At 32.3% G+C, this 27,207-nt stretch overlaps 1 protein-coding gene across 3 annotated transcripts in view; it reads right to left on the bottom strand.

The window, feature by feature from the left end:
- The window catches only part of LOC143202797 (uncharacterized), a 222,886-nt gene that overhangs the window by 9,937 nt on the left and 185,742 nt on the right, over positions 1–27,207 (bottom strand). For all 3 annotated transcript variants that reach the window (XM_076414599.1, XM_076414600.1, XM_076414601.1), the window contains exons 6-9: positions 21,257–21,828; positions 10,983–11,223; positions 2,794–3,011; positions 2,602–2,719 (exon numbers count right to left, since the gene is read on the bottom strand). In XM_076414599.1, the coding sequence (XP_076270714.1) occupies positions 2,602–2,719; positions 2,794–3,011; positions 10,983–11,223; positions 21,257–21,828 (1,149 nt within the window). The remainder of the gene's footprint in view (positions 1–2,601; positions 2,720–2,793; positions 3,012–10,982; positions 11,224–21,256; positions 21,829–27,207) is intronic.

Below are 27,207 nucleotides of genomic sequence, written 5' to 3'. Positions count from 1 at the left end.
GATAGGTGAGACCAAGAAAACCACTCGACCAAAAAGAGTTGACTACCAAGGGAGCTTAAACTTGGTGATCAGAATCTCTTCCATGAAATACTGGTAGATCCTGCGAGAGTATGGCTGTACTTTATGGGTGTAATTGTAATTGTAAATGTCTTTCAGGCAACAGTGGAAAATCCGACAAGGAATAACCATCCTAGTCACGCCAGTAACCAGACTGGGTAAGGCCGGATGTCTTGTTCGGAACATTAAACTGTAGGTCCAGTCCAGATAAACCCTCGTTGGTAAAAAGGAGACTAAATTTTTTTAGATTTCTTTTACTACTGTTGCATATATAACGTTTCAGATTATTTTAACAAATGCTCTGCAAAGGTGAAGGAAGAATTAATCAAGACCATGACTGCCACTTAAAAAGAAGAGTGGCTTTTGAGCAGCTCCTAGATACATTTTTAGACAATCATAAATATCTTAACTATAAACAAATCGTCAGAATGCTAAGTGAACTTCAAGCTTTAGGTTGCCTAATAAGCCTAAAAGTACATTTCCTTCAGTATCATTTCGAGTAGCGTCCGAAAAATTTGAGAGATGTTATTGAAGAGGAAGGTGAACGATTTTGACCAGGACATTAAGGAGATGGAAAAAAAATACTAAAGAGATTGGAACGTCGTAAGTCTTAAGGAGAACAGGTCTACTAGAATTAAATAACGCTACTAGAATTAAATCTATATGTTTTTTTGTTAGCTCTAACCCTCAAAAGATGCGTGTATAAATTTGGCAGCGGTCGGATCATTAGTTTGTGAATGATAGCATTTTGAGTGAAACAACTTTTGTTGTGAAAAAATGGATAAAAAGGAATTTCGCGTGTTGATAAAATATTGCTTTTTGAAGGGAAAAAATACAGTTGAAGCAAGAACTTGGCTTGATGCCGAGTTTCCGGATACTGCCCCAGGAAAATCAACCAACAAGGATTGGTGTGTTAAGTTTAGACGTTGTGAACTAAGCACCGAAGACGGTGAACGCAGTGGACGCCCAAAAGAGGTTATTACCAACGAAAACATTTAAAAAATCCACAAAATGATTTTGAATGACCGTAAATTGAAATTGAATGAAATACCAAACGCTCTAAAGATATCAACTGAACGTGAACATCATATCATATCACAAATATTTGGATATGAGTATGCTCTGTGCAAAGTGGGTGCCACGCGAGTTTACTTTTGACCAAAAACAATGACGACTTGATGATTCGGAGCAGTGTTTGAAGATGATCTAGCGTAATAAACCCGAGTTCTTGCCTCGATATGTGACAATGGATGAAACATAGCTCCATAATAGTCCATAATGGAGATGAATAAGCAACTTGATAAAAGTACAAATATAGATTGTCTATCAATATTGCTTTTATTTGTGAAATTTAATATACCTTCGATTATAGAATTTAGAGTGTGATTCTTTCTAAAGGTTATTCGAAGTTTCAACATATTCGAATTTATAGTGGATGGAAGGTGTTTCAAACTTGTAACAGTTCTTTGCAATGCTCTTTCATAACTAATCTTTTGTGTAAGTATCTTACTATGGATAATTAATATCGTTAGTATGCTAGTTTAGAAATAGCCCGAATTGTTTAATGTTCAATATTTAATAGTATTGCAAAAATATCTTTGAAAATCGCGATTTTCAATAAATCCTATGGATTAACAATGTTCTGATACATATAAATGTCTCGTCTATGTCTTTATATGTTTATGGTCAGCAACTAACACTGCGCTAGTTACGGACTGTACTGTGATCTGAGGGGCTTCTATCTGTTTTGAGTAGTGTTACGAGTGGGACATCTAAAATAAACGTTGGGGTGATTTCTAGGCTGCTCTTTTTACCAGCTGCGTCGCCTTGTATTGCCGTTCAACAAGTCGCCTTTTCTTTCCATTAAATAAAATAGTTTTTTAAAGTAAATTAATAATTTTTGTTTTCCGGGACCGTTCACATTTTATAACTGGTGCAGTCGGTAGGAATTTGGCGAGATTATAAGGCTGTTCCCTTTTGAATTCATTCAATTAATCGGAATCTTGATAATTAATCAAGGAAAGAAGATAGGTTAACGTTGGATTGGCAATTTGTTCTTCACTTACTCGAAGCGTTCCTTGGAGTAGTTAATTGGAGTTAATAAAATTAAAAGTATCGCAGCCGAAGCTGTGATATCTCAAAAAATGGATAGAAGTACTGAAAGACCCCTAAGCTAGAAGCCCATAAACTATTCCAAGTAAAAAACATTCAAGCTTTGAAAAGACACCCCAAGCACAGGTACCGGTAGTGGCTTAGTTTCTTAGCCGTAGAGTATTGTAAACTGGAATCATCAACACTCGGAAAACTATTCCATAGAGAGAAATTCGGTAAACAGTGTCATTTCGAAGATATTCAAATGGAAGCTGGCGGACGAAGGTATAAACGGTATTCAAACATAATTTTATTGATACTTAAGCTATCTAGGCAGGACAACGACTACGTCGATCCATGTGGTCTTTTCTTTAAGATGGTAGTGTTACATTATACGACTAGAGTTAAGAATATTTGTACTGTGTTCTATACTAAAATATTTGTACTACTTACCAATATCAGGCAAAGGTTTCGTTTCACGCCTGAAATTATTCTGTATATCGGGTATGTTGTCCACTCTTTTTAAATCAACCATCAATATCGGCTCTCCAGCGACCGATAGTTTTCTCACCTACAATGTAAAATTGTTAAATAATGTCAATTATTCAAAATCTGCTTTGATATATTTCATTAGAATGACTTTACCTGGTGATAGTTTGAGTTCAGCGACATTGAACTAGAATTAGACGAGGTAGTAGATGATGAGGAGGGGGAAAAGCTCTTGTCTGGTGTTTTGTTAGCAGCAAGTGTGTTAACGTCAGCTGTGTTTCTCGCTTCTTCACCAGGCGGGCTCGACCTGCTATCCAAAACGTCTTGAGAAGGTTCCTCGGATGTTTCGGATGATTGTTCTTGAGTTGATGTATCTGTAAATGAATAAATTCATTATCTTTGCTGTAAAAACCATAACCGATAATATTTTTAGTTTTAAAATGCTGCAAATAGTAATGATAGTAATGCACAAATGACAAGATGTTCTCATTTAGTTTTATAATTTATATCTAGCATATTTACTTAGTTTTGGTAGTTTGTATTTTAAGTGTAACCAATTTTTCTTTGTTTTCCTTTCGTTGGAAACATAATTTCGATCAATCGAAAAGTTTCCCATCTTTTCTGTAGTTTTTGAAAACTTTAGGATGTAAGAAAATTGTTTATTTGAATCAATTTTGATTTTTAGCAAAACTGGATGCTTTAGAACTAGGCAGATATTTTTGGAGCGTAAATTGGTTACGTAAGATGAGGTAGAAAATAGTCTAGGCAGAAAATTAATATCTCAGATCTGATGGATTAACTTGCTTTCGTACTTGCTTAATTTATAGTTAGTTTAATGTATAGAGTTATAGTCGTTAGCGTTCACCATGAATGGATTTGCTCTATTTGAGTGGCTTTGGTGTTGACCTTGTTGATGTGCTGTGATTGACAAATGACATCATCGGTAACAATATAATGTAAAACGGCCCCGTTTTCGCGTAATAAAGCAGCATTTCAAATATGCAAAAGAGCCTTTCGATATATCTCGCTTTTGACACAGGTTTGAGCGATTTTATTTGTGATTAAATCATTTTAATAGCTTCCAAACCTGGAAATCGTTGATATTTACATTTTCACAATTATTCTGCTGCTTCGCGACGATTTTCCTATCGATTGAAACCTATCGAATTCATTATCGTTACCATTTTATTGATGCCTCAAAAGCCTTTTGTCATTCAAATCAAAGCCAGCGCTTTTGAAGCATCAAAACAAAACTCTACAGATCGTTTCAGATAGAAAATATTTCCGATGAAATTCCATAGTAATAAAAGGACTTTCTGCAGTAGTTTTCTTGATAAAATAATAACTAAGTAAAAGTCTGCGTATACATATATTTTTTAGGAATAATTGACATATTGACATATTTGTATAATAAGAATTAGTACTGCATATTGTTATACGTCTAAATTATAATATATAAAAAAGTAACTCCTTATAATGAAAAATTTATTACCAGTTGAGCCATCTATTGTTAAATAGCGAGAATTAATCATAACTAATATTGATGTGATAACCTCAAATGTATACATATTTTATATTATTTTTTCTCTTACAATGTTAAATATTATTATTGTACAATTCTTACCTTGGTACCTCTTTTGTTGTTGTTGTTATTACTATAACTTTCTGTGTTGTAATAGCTCTATTATAACTCAATTAACTTTTTCTAACACTAATAGTTCGATTTTAAACTGAACTTATTCACGGACCTACTGATAAATATTCTATTAAGCGCCGCACCATTGTTTACTGATTGAAATTCCATCATGCCCACATGCATTTGCTTATGAATATTAAAATATCAGGAATTCATAATATATTATACGTCTCGGCATATTGTTGCCATAATAGTTTGAATATTAGCATTTTTCTTCAATAATTTAACTCAGTTTTACGTAGCAACTTGTGGTGTAATACTCTAAAATTAGTTTACTCAAGAAGCTGATGATAAGCTATCTTTAACCTAGAGGTTATATCAACTCTCAATTTTTTAATATTTCTGCATACTTCACCACCACAAGATATAAATAGAATAAAATGTAGAAGGGCAATTTAATTTAACTTAAACGATTCTGACATTAAGTCAGTTGTACTCAAGTTTTCCATTTATGCTTTATTGGTTACTAAATCCAATTATTATTACTATTTCCCCAGGAAGTCATTTTTATTGAAATTGCAGTTTAAATTATAAAAAATATATTATATTCTGTTATGTAAAGGATGCGAATAGCATGCGTTCTGTTTTAAGGGATCCAGTTTTAGTCTAAATATGGATTTTAAAAAGTAAATAATAAAGAATTTCAAGATGGGAATTTCTTTTTTTTTTAACGTTTTGTCCATGATAATGATGATTTTCACCTGTGGTTCAAATAGAAATACTTTTCATCAAGTCATAATGAATTGATATACCATATATTTAAATAAATATTTTTATTGAAGTTTTTCTGTCGTTGTTCATTTGAAATGTATTTTTACTAGTTTTTGTTTGATTTAAATTTTCGTTAACTTCGGCAGTTTTCACGTCATCAGCGCCTGATGAATGTGACCATTTTTAGGCAGAGATACTGATGGAATTTTTAGTGTCCTGGCTTGTTTATATCTTATACAAAGCGCTTATTTATCTTCTTAGTCTTTTCGTATTGTGTATTATTATCGGTGTATTCAGTAAAAGCAGCTCAGTTGGTTTGATTTAATATGATATATTCATTATAGTTTAGACTAAATGAAGCCTAAATGAAAGTAAAAATGTAAAGAATCTGAAGTGATATTCAATCTTTTTCAACCTATGTTTGTATAGTTGTAACACATCTAGATTTGTTAAGATATGCTATCTAGATAAATAAATAAATTACATTTGTTATTATACATATTTTTTGTTTTCTTTTTATTTCTTATAAGAAAAACTATTTTAAAATTACATATATTTAGAGAAAGTTTTCGATATTGCGTTTATAGTATACAAAATTTTAACTTGAATTTACAAGAATAATTTAGCGTCATCATATATGTTTTATTCTTGAAATATGCCTATAGTTTAAAACAATTGGCGGCGCAGTAAGGCCCAATTTTATTGCAAATTTGAGGCGTCCCTATAAGACGATTTTGTGGATCTATATTCCTTCAAGTTATAATGACTTAAAGATTACTGAGTAATCTTGGTCCCAATTATAAGAATATTCTAGAGCATTCTATAGAGCATTTTTTTTGAAATCTGAGAACAGGAATTAGTCGCTGGCGGCCAGATCTGGAGAATACGGTGGATGAGGAAGCAATTCGAACCCAATTCATGGATTTTTGCCATCGTTTTCAATGACTTGTGACATGGTGCATTGTCTTGCTGAAGCAGCACTTTCTTTTTCTTAAAAGGCGGCCGTTTTTCGTCGATTTCGCCCTTCAAACGGTTCAATAACGCTAAACGTCCAGATCCACTTTGTACAGAGCTTCTTCATACCCAAATATTCGTGAATGATATGATGTACAGGTTCAGTTGATATCTTTAGAGTGTCTGCTATGTCATTCAATTTAAATTTATGGTCATTCAAAACATTTTGTGGATTTTTTATATATATTCGTTGGTAACAACTTTTTCGGGCGTCCCCTGCGTCATCGTCTTCGGTGCTCATTTCACCACGTCTAAACTTAGTATACCAATCCTTGATGGTTGATTTTCCTGGGACAGTGTTTTGCTTCAACTGTATTTTTTCCTTTCAAAAAGCAATATTTTTTTATTTCAATTTTGTAAAAGTTGATTCACTTAAAATGCTATAATTCACAGCCTAATGATCCGACAGGTGTCAAATTTATTCACGAATCTTTTGAGGATTAGGGCTAACTAAACAGCTTCAATGAAAAGTTTCACGATATTATAAAGGAATTAAAAGAGCGTTTTGGTAATATGTTTTGCCTCTAAGTACGATACAAGTATTTCCTTAGCTTTATTATTATACATTGGAAACAGAATGAACAAACATTGATTGAAACATATCCGTGAACGAGCTATAATAAACCCAGTGGTGATTTTTAGTGATGATTCCCTTTACTTTCTACATATTCCTAAAATTTCATAAAGATACTGTTTAAATTAAGAATTATCTCATAATATTACCTATTTGTATATCTAACTGAAAAAGTAGTACTAAAATTTAACTTTTTAGCAGTATAATCAATTAATATAAGTATAAACGTTTTTTATAATCAATTATTGTTTTAGTGGCTGGAATTATTTGGTAGTGTTTTGTTTTTCGATGACACATGGTCTAGTTAAAATTATATTGAAAGAAATATTTTATTATAAATACAGTCTATCACTAGCTACTACTTTTCTCCATATCTCGGATAAAATATTAATTTCGTATTGAAAAAAACTCATCTTCCTTGACCAGGATTTCCACACGATACAAGATCCTATATATTTGATAAAGTATAAATCATTGTTAATAATTAAAATTGAAGTAACATTAATTTAGATTTTATTGACCCATACTAATAAACTAAAGTGATTAGGTATTCATTGGGGCCGAAATTTATAACGAAAATAAACGCATTTTTTAAGGTGTCAGTTAGTCATTAACATTTAAATAAGCGCGATAAAAACACAGTCGAGAACTTAACGTTCGCCATGAAATTAAAGAGACAAAAAAAACGAAAGAAAATCTAATAAAAGACTCGTTTGCGAGGCAGAAAAATGGCGAAGTAGGCAGTGACAAAGTGTGTGTTTTTTGTGCGTTTTCTTCTGGTTTTTATCGATATATTTTTATATTACATTGGAACAAACCTGCTCGTTGGGAAACTTCCTGCTTCCAAATATGGGGGGTCAATAACATTTCGGTTGAGTTTTTTTCTAACCTAAATTGTTATCTTAATGTACGTAACCATGAGAATACCGTTATAATAATTGCACTTTATACTGAAACTGATATGAAATTTGATTGTATCAATTTTAGTTACTAATAAGATAACGACAACTGATTATATTTATCTAGCATATATTTGTCATGAGTTAATTTTTACTGAGTTTTAAATAGAAACATTATTATGGATATTTATGGTTTTGAAAAGATCCCCTCGATATATATATATATATATATATATATATATATATATATATATATATATATATATATATATATACAGTCGAACATAGAACCTAATCTTTTTTATCGTTTTCATGTCCGTATTTCGTGGAGAAATAAATTTAGCTAAAATTAAGGTAATAATTAAGTACAATGCGATTACAATTATCAATATGTTAAAAGAACCAATGGAATTGAAACTTAACTCAAAATAAAATCAAACTTGTATCAATATATCCCTATTATGTTCCCAAATCTCCAAATATAGATTTCTTCTTTAATAACTTAATAATAATATAATTAAAAGGGTTTAACTATGGTTTTGAAAACATAAATGAAATTGAAAGAACCAAAATATAGTTGATGTTCAATATTGTTGTTCATGTTCATCAATATATTTAATTATGTATATTGAAATAGTGTTGATATATTTCCTTTGTATTCGGTGTCTTTCAAACCACCAATATACTTTTTTATGTCTGGATTCTTCTTCTGTCATTTTATATTTTTTATATAGTGGCCTCAATATACTTTACATACTCCAAACATGTACAATACTGTCACCAACAATGTGACTATCCACTATTCTTTACATATTCTTATCAAATGCATATGCTTATATATTATATTTTTTAATAACCACTAGGAATCGTGATGTTAACATTTATATATACAAATTAATATGTCATCCTAAAAAGTGTTAGTTAACATATTTTAATTTTAGATAAGTTTTCGAATAAATGTTGTTAATAATACATTAATATGGACATGTAGCCTCAGTTTCGCTATAATTTGTTTATTTTTCCTATTAACAATTAAAAATTGATGTTTTATTTTTTTCTAAATTTCATCAATTTCTCATAGCCATATATAGCAGCTCAGTAGAACGCGCAGATGAAAAACCCCTGTTGAAAAGAATAAAACCGATCATAGAGAGAAAAAATCTAATACCAACACACCAGTTTTGGTTTATTAAAAAGCACTTAACAATTGACCAGGCCCACAGAATAACAGGTCTTATTGAAAATGCCTACGCAAGTAAAAACGTATGATCAGCTATATTTTTAGATGTAGCACAAGTTTTCGATAAGGTTTGGCATGAAGGCCTTATTCATAAATTACAGAAAATGCTACCAAAATAACACACCGAACTATTAAAATCATATATTACAACCAGAATGTTTAGGGTCAAACAAGAAGAAGCTTACTCTACAATAAAAGAAGCTAAAGTACTGTACCACAAGGAAGTGTACTGGGACCAATGCTTTATCTACTCTACACTTGTGATATACTACAAACGGAAAATATTACGATGGCTACATTTGCTGATGATACTGCGATTATAGCTGTAGGAGACAATAGTGAAGAAGCCTCACGAAAATTACAACAGGCAAGTGACAATATAAATAATTGGACATAAGCTTGGAAAATAAGAATTAATGAAAGTAAATCTGTACATATGCAGTTCACCTATAAACAGGCCGTACAAGCACCCATAACATTAAATAATACTATCATTCCATATAGCAACAACGCTAAATATCTTGGAATGAATCTGGATGCAAAACTTCGCTGGAAGGAACATATAAAGAAGAAAAGAAAAGAACTGGAATTGAAATATAGGAAAATGTACTGGTTAATTGGAAGGAAATCACAATTATTAGTACATAATAAGTTGCTATTATATAAGCAATTACTGAAACCTATATGGACATACGGAGTTCAATTATGGGGATGTTCTGCAAAGAGTAACATAAATAAAATACAAATTTTTCAGAACAAAATCCTGAGAGGTATTGTGGGTGCACAAAAATACTATAGGACTGATTACCTACGTTGAGACCTTCAGATACACACAGACAATCAAGAAATCAAGAGAATTGCAAGGGGGCATGAGGAAAGACTCTGTTCTCACACGAATATTGAAATATTACAACTATTGGATACCACCAGAACAGGACACAGACTCGAAAGTATCAAACCATCTGATCTTGTGTAGTGTTGTGTAGTGAGGTGCATATATTAAAAAATTCAGCAGTGACATGTATAAACATTATTTCACCAGAGATTGAGATAGGGCCGATGGGTCCTCCTAGTTATATACCTTGATTTAAGTTATCATAAAGACAAATTGACTAGTAAGTTAAAGTTAAGTTAAGTTAAGTTAGACGGAAACGACTAGTAACAATATATTAATTAAATAATAATAAAAAAAACTACGTCTTGTTCTTTTTCCTGTAGTCTAGTTTATGTTAGTTACGTAATATCATAGAATAGCAAAATATACGATGAGAAATGATAAATAGTCTTTTGTAATATATTCAAATCTTCAAATATTTCAATAGTAAAATCAATTTATGTTTATTAATTGGCATTGCCAGACAATTAGGTATACTATAATACAATTCAACATCGAGGATCTTATCTACAGCATCCTAATAATAATCTTCATATTCTAAAGTATATAATATATTCGTAAAAAATGTAAACTGTAGAAAGTTTTACACTCGGAGCGGACTTTTTATTCTCATTAATTTATAACAGTCAAAAAAAGACAGAATGTAGCTGTCCGTATAAAACAAAAAAAACTGAAAATGCCGGCTTGGTTACGCTGTGGTTAAGGCGACAGGACGGTCCGCCTATTGTCGCTCGAATCTTGCTGGGGCATGGATGTACTTTATGTATGTTATAGTAATTGTATATGTCGTTACAGTCAACAGTGGAAAATCCTACAAGGAATAACCATTCCAGTCAAGCCAGTAACCAGGCTGGGTAAGACCGGATGTGTTCTGGGTTGAGCTCTAAGTTAGTAGGCCAATGCCGAGGACCGTGGTTCGGAGCCCATGTTAAACAGTAGGTTCAGCCCAGATAAACTGTCGTTGGTAAAGAGGAGACTTTATAATATATATAAAAAACTGAAACTAAAAAAGATTACTAGCAGGATTAGACAATGGCGGTGTTTTGACATGGAGTTTACACGTTATCTATTGAAAACTCTACAGCAACATTGCCCTGACTAAGAATATTCATAATATTTTTTAAAATGATACTCTTTTTTGTTTTTGAAGTAGGTTTTTGTTGTTATCAACTGATGCTTGCTTGTGTTTAATTTTAATTTCCATCATGAGTAATTTATTTACAGAGTCTTCCCCAACCTTGCTTGAGTACTGTTTTACATGCAAAACTGAATATATGTGAACGCCAATATAATCTTAACAAAGTAGAATATTTTACCTGTAGAGACATTGTCGTCAACATTACAAGTCAACTGTTTAATCCTTTCCACCAAAGAATTATCAGTCTTGTACGGTTGTTTCTTACTTCTAGGTTCATAACGGATGAGCGATCGGCGCAAAGTGTTTCTCTCGATGGCCCTCTTGATGGTCTCATCAGTTTCCCCGCTTTGAATGATCTGTGGCAGCTTGGAACGCTTCGCTTCTTCAAAGGCTCGCAGTGATTCGGCCGTAACCAGATACTGAAAATCAAAAAAACAATATTTTAGAATGATACTATGATACCTTTTAGCTTATTAGCCCCCTATTAGCTCTTTAAATTTCCTGATTTAGAGCTGTTATTAAAAACTAATTATACCAAAAATCATAAATTTATCTTCTTTATTTTAAAATTGAATTAAATTTAAACGTTTCTACTAGAAACGAGCACCCGTTGTAAATCCTGGAGAATGCCTCGGCAGCGTTTCCATTTATTGGAAAACCCTATCAGCGATTTATTAAAGACGAATATAAACTCGATCCTCTTTATTTCATTTCTATTGACTGAGGGCCCTTCAACTTTATCGGCTCTGAACATATTGCTACATAGTCAGATTGTAAACAGTTTAATGTAGTGACAGCTTTGCTCATTAATTTATATATTTTTCATCATTGAGTGAGTTCATTTTAAGATTTTGTTTTTCCACTTGGTTCTCTGTTATTAGTGATTTTTCTTAATTAATTATAAGATATGATTCCTGGATAATTACTTTGTCATCTTTCTCCTGCTTGTGTGCTTCAACTTTATCGGCTCTGAACATATTGCCACATAGTCAGATTGTAAACAGTGTAATGTAGTGACAGCTTTGCTCATTAATATATATATTTTTTCAGCATTGGGTAAGTTCATTTTAACATTTTGTTTTTCCACTTTCTTTTGTGTTATTAGTGATTTTTCTTAATTAATTATAAGATATGATTCCTGGATAATTACTTTGTCATCTTTCGCCTGCTTGTGAATGGCCGATGGTCTTTGATTGTGAAGACTCCAGTTCATCAACCCTAATCTATACTGGTTATGGTGACTTGTCATAATGATTTTAAATTGACTGAAAATTCCATTTAAAATCATTTTAAAGTTAGAGTTTCATTACTTAGCATTGCAAAATTGAAATTTTGGCAAAAAAATTGTCTCGCTCAACAGTATAAAGGTAGTCATTCAAATATCAGGAAGTGATAAGGTTGATCCATTAGTTACATAAGTTCAATTTAGCTTATTGATATCTTAAAATAGTAAAATACTCAGTAAGTATTTTTCATAGAAAATAGTTTTTATTCCCGGACCCACTATTTTCGTATTTACCTCCATACAGACATTTTATTTTCATATAATAGCAAATATTGAAACATAGTTAAGAGCTCAGACAAAAAACATATATTTTTAGCGAGATAAAATTGTAGCCGGTTTTTTTTCGTCGTTTCCATTTTATGTTGGCTCTATACATACTTTTCTGTATTGCGTCTTTTTTTCGATATAGATGACATTCGCAAAACATTATCTCTTCGCCGTTGAACAAAGGGGGAGCTCAATAAAAAGTGAATCGGTAAAAAGGAAAAACAGATAGTTTCCATCTACCCACGCCGTAACAGTTGAATGATTTAGACCACTTGACGTAAATCGATAAAGAATTTCGGCCCTTGTGTCCTTCCTGCCCTTTTTCGGGCAAAGGGTTAAATTATGTCATCAGTCTATATATGATAATGAGATTATTTTTAGTTGGGTTTAAAGACAAAAATGTTATCAAATATAATTTATTTTATTACTACAGTTAATTATACAGCCACGGTAGTTTATAGGTAAGAGTTATAACCTCTATCAACGACTTTGGGTCATTCGTTTACGTGTTTGAACTAATCAGACAGCATTGTGTCTCTTTTTAGCTAGTATAAAATGAGAAGGAAAAGATTGTCTGATTCTAAAACAAATTTGCAAATTGCGACAGGCAATACATTAAACATCTTGTTTGACGTATACGTATATGTATCTCTATATCTTTACAGAAAGAATCGTCCAATTAACCTGTTTAAATGAAAGAACTGTTTATCCAATGACCATATCTTGTCATATACATTCTAATTGTTTTGTAATAGTGGTTATAACATTATACCGCATCGACATTGTTTGTCTTCTGATTCATGAACAAGTTTTTCTACGCCGGATTGTAATATAACACGTTGCATGTTCTTTTGTTAAAGCAGGAAGTACATATTAAATAGATATATTCTTTAAAAACGATTGACGAGCATTTTAACAATAGATTGCGATCAGTGTAATCATGCTAACTTTCCTCAAAAGAATAAGGATCGGGGCTCCTGCTTCCGTCCAAATGCGGGAATACGCATAAACATGACTATAGAATCATAATTTAGTAAAAACAAATGAACTAAAGACCCATGTTAGGGTGACAAATGAAAAACTATTGGATAAGTTTGATGATTTGCTGACAATTATCAAGACAGGGTGATTATTAGCTCATAGCTTAATATCGAATCACAGCATTCAAGATAAAGATGCAATGGCGATTTTAGTGAATATTAATGAAATATGCAAGGATAATTATAGAGTTTATAAAATTTGTGCATTGATGTGTGTGTAATTGCCTAGAATTTATAAACAGAATATGTTGTTTAAGCATGTGCAGACGGTTAGATTGTATGAGGAGAAAAATTGTAGGGGATAAATGGGAACAAGTTTAGTATAAATATAGTAAAGGAACCCTATATCACACAACTATTGTCGGCATATATCATTTATTAAAACAGTCTGCGAAATTAAAACTATATAATAAGCTATTTGGTTTTATCATAATTTACTACGATTTAAGAATTACAAGTACTAGTTCTACGACAGATACTTTGGGCTTAACACCTATGTTAATGTTGTTAACGTGCACGCAGTTTTACTAATAATTTCACCATTCAAAATTCATCATTATCTAGCAGCAGGAGAGACTCAACAGTGATGTGCTGATGAGGCCTCTGCTCATGTTTTTGGGTATCATACTGTAATAACGATAACGACAGTTTCTACCTTCAAGTCCTTATGCAGGTTGCCATAACGAATGTATCAGGGAGTACCAATACCTCGCAGTACCTTGTTGTGGTAATATTTCTATTGCTTTGGCTGGTACAACCCCATAGCTGAACACAATAGAATCACACTGGTTTCAAGACTTGTTGGTAAGGCAAAAGCGTATTAAATACTGACAGTGCTGTATATCTACCCAATAACCGGTAGAGTTCTTTATACTTCAGTTTCAGTCCTTCATAATTTTTTAACAAGGGGTTTCCACTGAGTTTTACATCAAGAATAATTTCTAGATATTTGGCTGCATTTCCAATTGGGACTATTTGTTGATTTATATATACTGACTTGGGTTTGATTATTTTGTTAATAAAATAAATATGCATTGATATATTTTATTCATTCGCTTTGATGCGCCATATTTCTGTCCAGCATTGTATTTCGATAATAGCTGCTGATTCAGTTTTGTTATGTATTAATTGGACTAAAATAATTAATATTATCGTCTAAATAATATATCTCTTCGAAAAGAAAAACAGCAAACGAAGTGGGCATGTGTTATTTCACCGAAGAACTACCAATATTTTCTGATATTTGTGATGTCTTAGGATTATGATATTTATGTTTCCGGAAAATATGTTAACAGAAGTTCTATACATTCATCATTACTAGTCCTCATAACATACGCGAACAAATTTTACGCAGAAAATGTGAGTCTTATTTTATCCTGGACATACTTCAAATTGAACAAGATAAAACAACAACGATGATAATGGAAAGTTCTCTAAAAAAAACCTGTACGAAATTTCAACGATCCCCAAAGTAAATAATGTTGATATCTCATACTAAAATCGACCAACTTTCTCAGGCAGTCGGATAATGAAAGGCAGCGAAGAAACTTCGCCTAAGTATCAGATCAATATTTATCATCCAAAGAATATTTTTATACATATTCTCTTGGGTATCCCAAGGCTGTTCTTAAGACTTTTTTAATTTTTAATGAAGTTTTATCGGGTCTGCTTTTTTGCTCTTTATGATAAAGTGATAATTATATTGGTTTCCTCTAACTATTTTGTAACATTGTTTAGTTAAATTGTTACAAGTTTTTTCATTAAGTTAAAATAACTGGAGTTTTAAACTTTGAGCATATTTTTATATTATGACTTAGAGGTTATTTAACAAATTGATACAGTTTAATTACAGTGCAGTTTTATTAACTGTACCGTTCTACAATTACTGTTAGTTCAGTTTTTTGTCCTTTTGTATTTCTCCTGGCCTTGATATTCGCCTTTGCCTAATGAATCGGTGTAGTATTATTTATCTGATGTCTTAGGATGGAATATCGGATGATTGACTGATGAATGCTAGATTACTGAAGTTCATGAATGATATATATGAAAATGGTGTAAATCATTAATGACTCCAGATTAGATGGCACACGCGTTAATGTTGATGTTGACTGTTAGAATGATTAAATAAGACATATAACGTGAATGATCGGGCAGCAGAAAGATTTTCTGTAAGTTAGTGCTTTTAAGACGAAAAAATTCTAAATACTTTCATTGGCCAGTAAATGTGTGTGGCAAAAATTCTCATATATTATAGAAATTATCATATATCTAGACATCAAAAGACAAACAATCTATAAACTATGGGAAAGTATATTTGGGTAATCTTTATTTTCATTTTTAGTTTTTTAAAACCGCTATAGAACTTGATGTATCGACCTAAAAATTAGTTTTAAAGGATTTTTTTTAAATTTGATGCTTTGTTGTGAAAATTTGGTACAATGTTTCATAGCATAATGCGTTCAAATTCTGGTGTTCAATTTTTTGTTTTGTCTAGAGCGTTATTTGTCTTCGGCGTCAAAATCACCAGTATTCACATCTTGAAATCGATGGAGCATGCTTGCCATAAGCTTTACACAACATTCAATGACCTTCAACAGCCTTATTTCGAATTAAAGTAAAAAAAAATAAAAGTTTTAAATCCTTTAAATTTAATTTATAGGCCCGTATATATTGTTAAAAAAACTTATTAATATAGTTATTGTGACAGAAGTTATTTTTGTAATATCTAGTATGATTCAAAGTTTATTTAGATTAGTTACTGTTTTCTCTTGTAACATGTAATTATTATGGTTTGGCTATCAGTCAAAGTTTTCTTCTATGTTACTTTTGTTTTTTATACTCAAATGCCTGAGAATCACTTGACAACGCCCATATTTTGTAGATTTATTTAATGGCATGTGTTTTTTAAAATCTTTTTCAAACTGCATTCTTCGTCATAGTATTTTTCGAGAACTATTTTTTTTGTTATTGTTTAGTATTCAGGTCATTCATATATTCAATATTAAAAATATTGTTATTTGATCTTTATCTATGAAGAAGCTATTTTATTTCAATAGAATATAAAGGATACATCTTTATATCAGCATATCAAAAGATGTGTTTTTAATTATTTTTGTTTTTAATCATTAACCCATCGCAATTTATAGATGTAATAAGCATTTTAGCTTCATATTAACTAACAAAAAACTTCTGAACATTGACTAATTAATAATCATAAACTACAATTGGTTTAAGCCGGCCTGGGGGCGCAGTGGTAAAGGCGACAAGACGCTCCTCCTACTGTTGCGATAGTCGCGGGTTCGAATCCTGCTGTGGCATGGTCGTAAAATTTATGTTTGTGATTGTTTAATATTGGTGATTGTTCTAGACAAGAATATAAAATCCGACATGAAAAATGATCCCAATCACGCCAGTAAGGCCGGATGTCATCTGGGATGATTTCTAAAGTTGGTCACTCGTCAGTTGGTAGGCATAATGCCGAGGACCGTAGTTCGGAACCCACGTTAAGCTGTAGGTCTAGTCAACAATATAACATTTTTTAATTGGTTTAAAATATCGTATTTATTTTTTTATAGTATTTAAATTCGTTACAAATATTTTGAATATTACATGGTTCAGTAAAAATAAACTTTCTCTTTTATTGTATGACTGTATTTTCTAGAGAAACAACAGGAGAAAAGACGTTCATTTTGATACGTTAAAGCTTGTTATCTTCTTCCAGCAAGTTCCATCTGTGTCTGCACCAGACTGTCTGTCTTATAATCTATACATGGGAAAAGATATTTGTATGATATAATGCATTTATAATTAGAAGGCCATTTGTGCTAGTATATTTAGTGAGACAGTTATTTTGTGGTATGTCCTTCTGGTTGGGAATGCAATTTGGAGGTAGCCAGCCTATACCATCGTCTAAATTGAACCAGTAGTGGATGTTAACAAAATCCATTATCAATCGTCCTCACAAAGTTTCGAGAGTCGGAACATGTAAGATAGGTTTTAAAACATATAATGAGATTCTAAATAATTTTAAGAAATTAACGCAGTTCAATTTCGAACCGAATTTTGTAGGTGGCTTATTTCGTTGTTATTATATATTTCCTTTATTAGTTACCGGAAGGTTAACGTCTTGCAATCACCTGTGTCACTTTCATCTAAAAACCTGAATTTGTACTTAAATCTTTAAAAGTGTGATGATGTGATTCTGTACGTACATCAAATTTACTTTATAGCTATGTTAAAAAGCTTCATTTACCGTAACTATGGTTATACAAACCATGGTATACCGAGCCATATAAAACGGAGATAGTCTTTTTATAGCTTTATTTTTATATCATGTTCTACGAAATATTCTCTGTGTGACATTTTTCATGTCGATGACATTCGCAAAATATTATCCCCAGTAGGTCTACCAGAGCAAAAGAGGAATCTAATAAAAAATGAAACGGTATAAAACGAAAACAGGTTGTTCCCTCTACCTATGCATCACGACTGAATGATTCAGGCCACATGACATAAATCGATAAATGCTTTTCCTGGTGTTCTCTTCAGAAGCATCGGATGATATATTGTCTGATATTATTCATTTTTTTATTTACTCTTATCATTAGAGTTTAATTGAAGTAACTTAACTGTGTAATTACATAGGAATTAGAGGATAAATATTTAATCTTTTTTTTGTCAGTTTTTGTATCAGACACTGATTGTTGAATACAAAATATATCTTAGTTATTACGGCGTGGCTTTGACGTTGAATGATTGACATTTTATTTCGAAGATACAAATTAAATCGTGAATTGTTATATATATATATATATATATATATATATATATATATATATATATATATATATAGGATAATAAACATAAAAATTATAATATTGAGTAGGTACAGATTTGATTAATGTCATTTGAAAATATTTTTAAATGATCAATTAAAATTTTAAAAAATAAAGAAGCATTTTTTAAGTTATTTTAAAGAATATTAGTATATTCAATTTTAGATAATGTATATCGTCTAGTTTTGACATTGTTTGACAATATTTTTAGAAATATTGATGTTAAAATTGTGTGCTTTCTTATAGAATTTATAGAATTCACTGTTGTTCTTAAGAAGCAAGATTACCGATTATGAAATTTATCCGGTATCTTTTTTTTTAAATACCCATCATTAACTGGTGCTTAAGGTTTTTGTGTAATTTCTTGTGTTTAATTTTCGTTTGAACGCCTTTATATTTCTATAGCCTCGTCTATGTTTTACTGACACAGTATATATGTCTCTTAAATATTTCTAAACAAACTGATTATTGAGTTAATCAATGCCTATCTAAATGAATGAAATGAACAGTTTTCAACTCTATTCTGTTGTTCGGTTTGATTATCTTAGGTAGACTTTGTTGTTGTCCCACTAGAGCAATTTTTAGATTCACTGTTTTGTACTAATGCTTTTTGTGTCAACATAGAAGAATAGTACTTATTTTCTAATTATGTTAACAGTCTGTATTTATTCAAGATATTTATTATTTTGCTTGTTCCTCCTATTAGTTGTTATACTCCTTACATATTTTGATTCAGTCTCTTAATGTACGTTTTCCATTTGTCTTCTTGAGAGCCTCTAAAGTTTGAAGTTGTATAATTGTAAGCTCAATTGAAAGAGGAAAAGAAAAAAGTAATAAGAGCTACTAATACTTATTAAATAAGGCCGTGTTTTGATATGTTTGAAAAGTTATAGTTCATAGAGCTTTCTAGATATGAAGGTGTTATCGTTCGTTCATTCGGTAAAAAGTTATTCGACTTAATGAAATTTCAGAAAGTTATTTTTGTTATATTTTGCATTTTTATTTTCGAAAATAGAAAATGTGTGGACGATGTGATGTAACCGATTGAAAATTAAGCCACCCTTGACAAGAGTTATAATAATTGAATTAATAAAAAATTGAATTTAATTTGAATTGAATTGAATTGAATTAATAAAATTGAATTTAATAAAAATATTGTAAAGACAACTATGGAGAAACATGGAGAAATGAACTATAGATTGTTGCTCTGGTTTGAAAAACTGCTGTTAAAGTAGTAGGAGGAATATCAGTTATTGTTATTCATCATAGCATAGAATACTGGTAGAAAAGATCCCAAGTGGACCTGCAAGGGCTGTAATTAAGGAATGGATTGCATAACATAAAATAAGTAAACCAAACAGTAAATTAAATGGATTAATTAATTAAATTGTTAATTAGGCCGATAAGGCCTCCAGAGGACACCAAGGTAGTTTAGAAAAGAGTATATTTTAAATATAATAAAACAACCCTAACCTGCAAACTATTGTTGCTGTATAAATAATTTTAGTTTAATTACTTCGATAATAACAGGTCAATTAAAAAGTCCCCGGCCTACCATAGTAAAACACTTTTTTTTGGCAAAATTAGTTTTTTTTGTCAACAAAATTCCCTTCAAGGGTGATATACTGATTATAGCGACCCTCCAACTTTTCGATACCATTTTTGTAGTACGATCTGTCTTTTGGTTCAAAATAAGCCCCAGTTTAGGCGATAAACTCTTCATTTGAGGAAAATTTCTCCCCAGCAAGCATTCTTTTGAGATCTGAGAACAGGAAATACTCGGGGTCAGATCTGGAGAAGACGGTGGATAAGGAAGCAATTCGAAGCCCAATTCATGGATTTTTGCCACCGTTTTCACTGACGTGTGACATGGTGGATTGTCTTGATGAAGCAGCACATTCCTTTTCTTCAAATGCGATTGTTTTTTGGCGATTTCGTCCTTTAAACGGTGCAATAACGCTATGTAATATTCGCTGTTTATGGTCCATCCATTTTCAAGGTAGTCAATAAAAATTGTTCCATACGGATCCCAAAATACAGATGCCATAACCTTGCCAGCCTACCGTCGCGTTTTCCCACGCTTTGGAGCGGGTTCATCATGTACAGTCCACTGGGATGACTGTAGATTGGACTTCGGAGTGAAATGATCGGAACCATGTTTCATCCATTGTCACATATCGACGCAAAAACTCGGATTTATTACGCTTGATCATCTTCAAACACTGCTCCGAATCATCAACTCGTCGTTGTTTTTGGTCAAAAGTTAGCTCGCGCGGCACCCACTTTGCACAGATCTTCGTCATACCCAAATATTTGTGAATGATGTCCACGTTCAGTTGATATCTTTAGAGTGTCCGCTATTTTATTCAATTTCACTTTATGGTCATTCAAAATCATTTTGTAGATTTTTTAAATGATTTCGTCGGTAACAACCTCTTTTGTGCGTCCACTACGTTCAACGTCTTCGGTCCTCATTTCACCGGGTCTAAACTTAGCATACCAATATACCTTGATGGGTGATTTTCATGGGGCAGTGTCCGGAAACTCGACATCAAGCCAAGTTTTTGCTTCAACTATATTTTTTCCCTTCAAAATGCAATATTTTATCAACAAAATTCCGTTTTATGCATTTTTTTCACAATAACAAAAGTTGTTTCACTCAAAATGCTATAATTCACAAACTAATGGTCCGACAGCTGTCAAATTTATACACACATCTTTTGATGGTTAGGGCTAACTAAAAAACATATGGAGTTCTAGTAGCGCCATCTATATGTCAGGCCGGGGACTTTTCAATTGACCTGTTATATGCATTAAATATACTATAATATTAAAATAAATTATATTTGATGCGTTGAATATTTGTTATATTTGTTACACGCATTCGGACGTTTTGATGTCAGGCCGGGGACTTTTCAATTGACCTGTTATATGCATTAAATATACTATAATATTAAAATAAATTATATTTAATGCGTTGGTCTAACAAATTCTTAACTAAACTTTTCCCAATATTTTTCCATACCTGTTGCGAATTCTCCTCTTCTCCGGCTCCCTGAGCCGGTGTCAAACTTTTCGTGCAGGGGAACAGCTGCCGAACGGCAGAGTTCGGCTTCAGGCTGTTGTTCGATATCAGAACGTGGTTGCCTAGTTTGAAGGTCAACATCATTTCGGTCGTTTCCGGGGACGTGTTGCCTATGTACGTCTCCTGTTTGGTATTGACCTGGTTGTCCGGTACCTCCTCTTTCGGCGATGGCGCTTCCTCTTCGGGCGAGCTCTCAGGAGCCCCGTCGCAGCTGTCTCGTTTCTCTTTCTCCTCCGTCTCGAAAAACCGTACCGATCTTCTGTTACCGCTCTCGTCGTCCGACGTCACCACTTCCGGTGCCTGGACCGGATGTTCTGTTCGTAGAGAGTTCGTATCCACGCTCTGTTGGCTTTGCATCTTCCACAGTTTACCTCCCTTCAGTATACCGCTAATGGGCGAGCCGCCTGGCGGATGAGGCGTCTTCTCGTTCTCGGCTTCTCGCAGGAACTGTTGCTGTGTGACGGTGGTCATGGTGATGGTTTCCAGGATGTAGTTTTGATTCTCGGGATTATCTGAAACAATGGAGTTTAGTTACTCGGGTTGTTCAATAAATACTGCATAATTACTACATCTTACATTAGATATGATTAGTACAATCTTAATTTAAAAATTAATTTATTACCACTGTTATGTTGTACTTGTATTAGTAAACAAACAAGGCGAGTACGAGATTAATACGTCAGTACGTATTTTCCAAATTAAAATAAAACTAAACTACTTAAGCTATAGTTAAGAATAACACCTATACACTGTACAAATTCGTATAGTTTGATCCGCTTGAATTCTCCGTCATCAGTCATTTGTCATGTAGCTGTATTGCTTCCATTGTGCAGCTCTTAGTCGTTTACGTAGCGATAGGCATTAGTAATTAATCATAGAACTTACTAGTTGGTTTAATTAAGTTAATTTATTTAAGTTCGAAGTATCTCCCAACTAACCAATGGAGTTGCATGATTATTAGTTTGTTGTGCTGTACTTCTTGCCTAAAGTGAAGTTTTCAATTTAACCTACTATCGAGATAGATGCCAAGGTATTTAGCTGATTCTGCTCAAGAAATGGGACATCTGTCAAGTGATATAATTACGTTTCTGTCATTTCGTCGTAAGACAAAATTAACATGGACGGATTTGGAGCTATTAATCTATATTATCCAGTCTCTAGTCCATTTGGAGATCTTGGTGGAGATATATCTTTTACTATGCTGCGGGTAATGCTGTTCCGTCATCCTAATTGTTGGCTTTTGTTTCCTGAAGGACCTACTTCGGAGACAATAAACTTCAAGACTTATTGGACAATTAAGCTCAGCTCAAGGTCTCAAAGAACTTTCTGACGGCTTAGAAGTTGATAAAAGAACTATTCTTGGGCGTTTATATGCGTTGGTAAAGATCCGAAAGGAGAACTACCTAAACGATCAATGCAAAAAACCATTTCGAAATATTTCAACATCGTTAATTTTCAGTCAAAGAAGGGGCAAATAAGAGTTTTCTGTCGCGTATTGTCACTAATGATAAAAAAGTGGATCTGCTTGGATGAACCTAACCCGACGACACCGAACGTTCAGCAAGGTGTAACACGAGAAGTCCCAACATCTGCATAATTATTTCAAAACATATTACATAAACAGGTTAATTATGAATATCACTGGACCCTCCATATTTTAAGGCCATATTTGATATTTATAAAATATTATTGTTCATTTTAACATTATTTTATCATTTTATTAATAACGGTATTTAATTATAAACTATTTCGATTTTGGATTTGATCCTGATTTTGATCAACATGGGCTTGAATTTTATGAAGATACTATTGATGGAAAATGCTACTGAGCTAAAGCATTTGGTCTGAAAAATGCTGCTGGAGAATATTTGTTATAATACTGGCTTTTCGAAGACTGAGAACGATCGACTAAATACAGATACTGTAGTGTCTTTAATAGTAAAAAAGTATGGAAATTGGGCGACATTAAAAAAATATATAGAAAAAAGTGTGGCGTTATAATTCCTAACTCTACACTTTTTTCCATATGATGGAAACATAAAAAATAGATATTATTTAAACGTTTGAGACTTGTTTCATTTTTTACAAATAATTTTAACTCAGATTATTGTGGAATTTGATAAACAGGCATTGGCAACCCTGATTCCTAAGTAAAAAAAAACATAAATATGCAAAATGGCTAAAACAAATTTTAACATAAATAATAAAAAATATAAAGTTGTCGAAACCATTAATACGTTACATAAAATATAGTAAAACAGGTACTACAGCGATAATATCAGTGTTAATTAGTCACCCAATAACAGATAAATATACATTATACCAATAAATAACAATATTACTCACTGGTCACTATTTAACGGCATTTTGTACTGGGTAATAATGATCCAACAGCAACGTTAATTACGCCGAGCCGTTTTAATTATTTTTCGTTAACAACATTTGATAAGATACGCACAAATTAATAAACGACCAGTTGTAGTTTAATAACGATTTATGGATCTAATCCATGCATCCTAACTGATGCGAATATCGACAAAATGGAAACGTTGTTTAACGAAAATGCGCTCCCTCGAAAAGCCCATTAATCAAAATCTCCATGAGCGTTGTGCTTTTTTTTGTTGTCGTTATTTTCAGCGAAAATTATCAGTTGCTAATTAATGGCCTGTCATTATGAAAGCGAATCTTTAATGGTGTCTCTCCCATCTCCAAAATGTGTACGGAAACTTTTGTTCGTTCTGTTTTTATTTTGAAATATATTCTACCAGGATGGGTTGAAAAGTAATGCATATATATTTGGTACAAGATCTTTCAATTGGGATGACAGCATGCTTGAGTACCATGTCTAAATCACCAAGCTTTGTTCCTGCTAGATGTTTTTGATTTTTTGGAGCATATACCTTCTACGGACACCAAAATCTAAAATCTACGCGACTGAGTCACTGAAAATTAGATTTCTTGAATCACTGCCAGATAACAGCAGAATTTGATTAATACCTCACATAAAAAGTGAAATGTTCCCTATTTTATTCGTATTATCATTAAATCGTATTATGAGTATATATATATATATATATATATATATATATATATATATATATATATATATATATATATATATATATATATATATATATAGATAGATGTTACAGTTATGATTGCTGCTGAAGGGTACCAAAACACGATTCGAAATTTTCTTGTGCCTGAAGAGCAGGGACTAGAGGAAATGTGGTTTCAGATGGGGTCACAGCACACACAACTCGTTCTACAATTCGATTATTGAATGACGTTTATCCATGAAGACTAATTTCGCGAAGTGGTGATTTAGCATGACCAGCCAGATCTCCGGATTTAACAGTACCAGACATTTTCTTATGGGTTCTTTTAAATCAAAACTTTACGTGAATATCTCCAAACGATTCAATATCTTAAATACAATATTCGCCACGAAATTGAAGAAATTCACCCTCAGACGTTGCAGGATATCATGAAAAATGCCTTAAAAAAGCCGAAAGTTGCATAGTGAAACGCGGTCACCATTTAGCCGATATAATTATTCAATAATAACGAAAAAAAATGAAGAGACCAAATGAACTTTTTATGAAAACCAAACTTACTAATCTTTTCTTTGACCACCTGTTATATATAACATAAACCTTCTATCATAATTTATTAAATTTTTATATAAATTATAGTATCATAATAATACACTAACATCATTGGGATTATTACAGATCACCAATCGAAATTATTATGACAATAAATTTTTAAATACCATAAAACTTATCAAAAAGTCTGCAATGATGTTTGTGATAAGAAATGTATTTATATTGGGATAAATAGATTAAAAGGATTAATAAAAGATAAAGAGTTTTCGCAACGAAGATGTACTAGCTCTTCATCAAAAAATGCATATTGTGTTAGTTTTAGGTTTTGTGATATACTTTGTTAGTATAAAAGCATTTCACAGCAGGCATGAAGCGTTTTACTTAATAATTTTTTATTAAATGTATATATTAGTTTTCTCCTTTTGTTTGTGATCAAAAATGCTTTAACTTTTGTTAATCACGTTGGACGTTATGAAAAATAAGTCGACAGTTATATTCATTAACGTGAAATTTCCTATGAAAACGTCAAACACCTTAGAGACAGATATATAATTTCTCTGAAAAGACTGAAATTAAGTATCAATGTAAAACATTCATAGTCTAACAACATACAGCCATTAGAGCTATTTTTTGAAAACATTCTGAACTAATTTGACATCCATTATAAAACATATGAATGAGGCTGAACAGTTTTCATAATGATAATGACATTCATTATTATCTCTTCTTTATCTTAAGGTTTATTTTGCCATAAACGTCAAAGGACGTAGTTTCCTGTAAGACTTAGGGCAAAACATTCTGTATAATTTAAGAAGAGTTTGTATGATATCAGATAAAATATGAGCTGAAACACTTTTCTCATAAAATTTGCTAGTTTGACAATATGCCCTTTGATGTTCTATTTTAATTCATTGATTATGAAATAGATTGCCATGGAAATAAATACAATCACAAATATAAATTATATCCCTGTCCTGCGAGATTCCAGCCTACGTCTATCGCAGCAGTAGAAGTATTGTTTGTAGTATTTTGAAAAACAGTGTACAAATTACATGATTTTATTAATTTATTCTGGAACAATTACGCAAATAAACGTTAACTGTACGTATATAAGTTGATGGTTTATTTAGTAAGAGTAACTGTATATCTGACGAAGGAAACACATCTAATACAGAGTAAATTGAACGATTAAAATGGCAAACATTCGTCCCAAATTCTAAAGCTCCTTAATGTGTCTCAAATCAAATTTGAAATTCAAATTCGCGCCATATTCCCCCGACGACGCTTCACGTACATCCCCCCGGCCCCCCTAACTTCCTCGCAGCTTCGCGCGCCGACCAATTTGTCCTAATTTACGGTCGATCTTCGGCGAGGCGAAAGAGCGGCCGCACTCTCGAGCGTAAAACTTAATCAGATCGCACTAGCTCCTTCCACCGGCTCCGACCGACGCCACTCTTTCTCGGCGGCGGTGTAAAATTCGTGCGGCACAAACGTTTTAATTGAATTAAACGGCGCGGTGGCGCTGCCGTCGGTCCTGCTCTTCCTGTTTATTGTGCAGGAAGGCGCTGAACGAGCTCGGCCCCGAGGCAATATTGACGTTGTGCAGGACTATTTGCGAACGCTATCCCGAAAAGAAAGGACAAAAGACAAAAACCATCTGATGTATAGCCCGGCGGTTGTGGAATAAAATCTTTTTTTTCCGGAAAAAAGTTTGCGAAATGGGTTTCGTGAACCTACAGGGTGGCTGAGGTATTTATTTCCCCCATCTGCATTAAATTAAGAGTTTACAGAAATATACAGTAAATAATAAAATGATAATAGTTTAGTTTATTTAAAAAAAAATCAATTCAAGAAAAATTATTGAAGTAAACTACTCCCTCGAAATTGGATATGATCGAAGAAAAAACAACATTTAGAAGCGTATGGCACAGGATCAGAAATGTTGCGTACAGTACAATCTTTAGACTGAATATTAGACTGAAAATTAAATAAATGTTTTATTTAGTCGGAACATACACCAAACTTGGCCTAAAATCAAAGAGATAAAAGCATCAAACCGACTAGTAATCCAGTGGTGTCAAAACAAAGTCTAACATCTTACATTAAATATGTTTAGTACAGGAATAATTTACACATTAATTTATTACTACTGGTCTGTTGTACTTGCATTAATACACAAGCGAAGAGAGTACTGGATTAATACAGTGAACCAAGTTAATAATAATTAATAATGAATCAAGTTAATGTAAATTAACATAAAATATAATTACTTAAGTCAAGATT

The sequence above is a fragment of the Rhynchophorus ferrugineus genome, unplaced genomic scaffold (assembly GCF_030347505.1).
Source record: "Rhynchophorus ferrugineus isolate W39M unplaced genomic scaffold, kcgeb_rfMv2 rfM9, whole genome shotgun sequence".
NCBI classification, from domain to species: Eukaryota; Metazoa; Arthropoda; class Insecta; order Coleoptera; family Curculionidae; genus Rhynchophorus; species Rhynchophorus ferrugineus.
The sequence above is the reverse complement of the archived record's forward strand: the minus strand, read 5'-3'. Positions and strand labels throughout refer to the sequence as shown.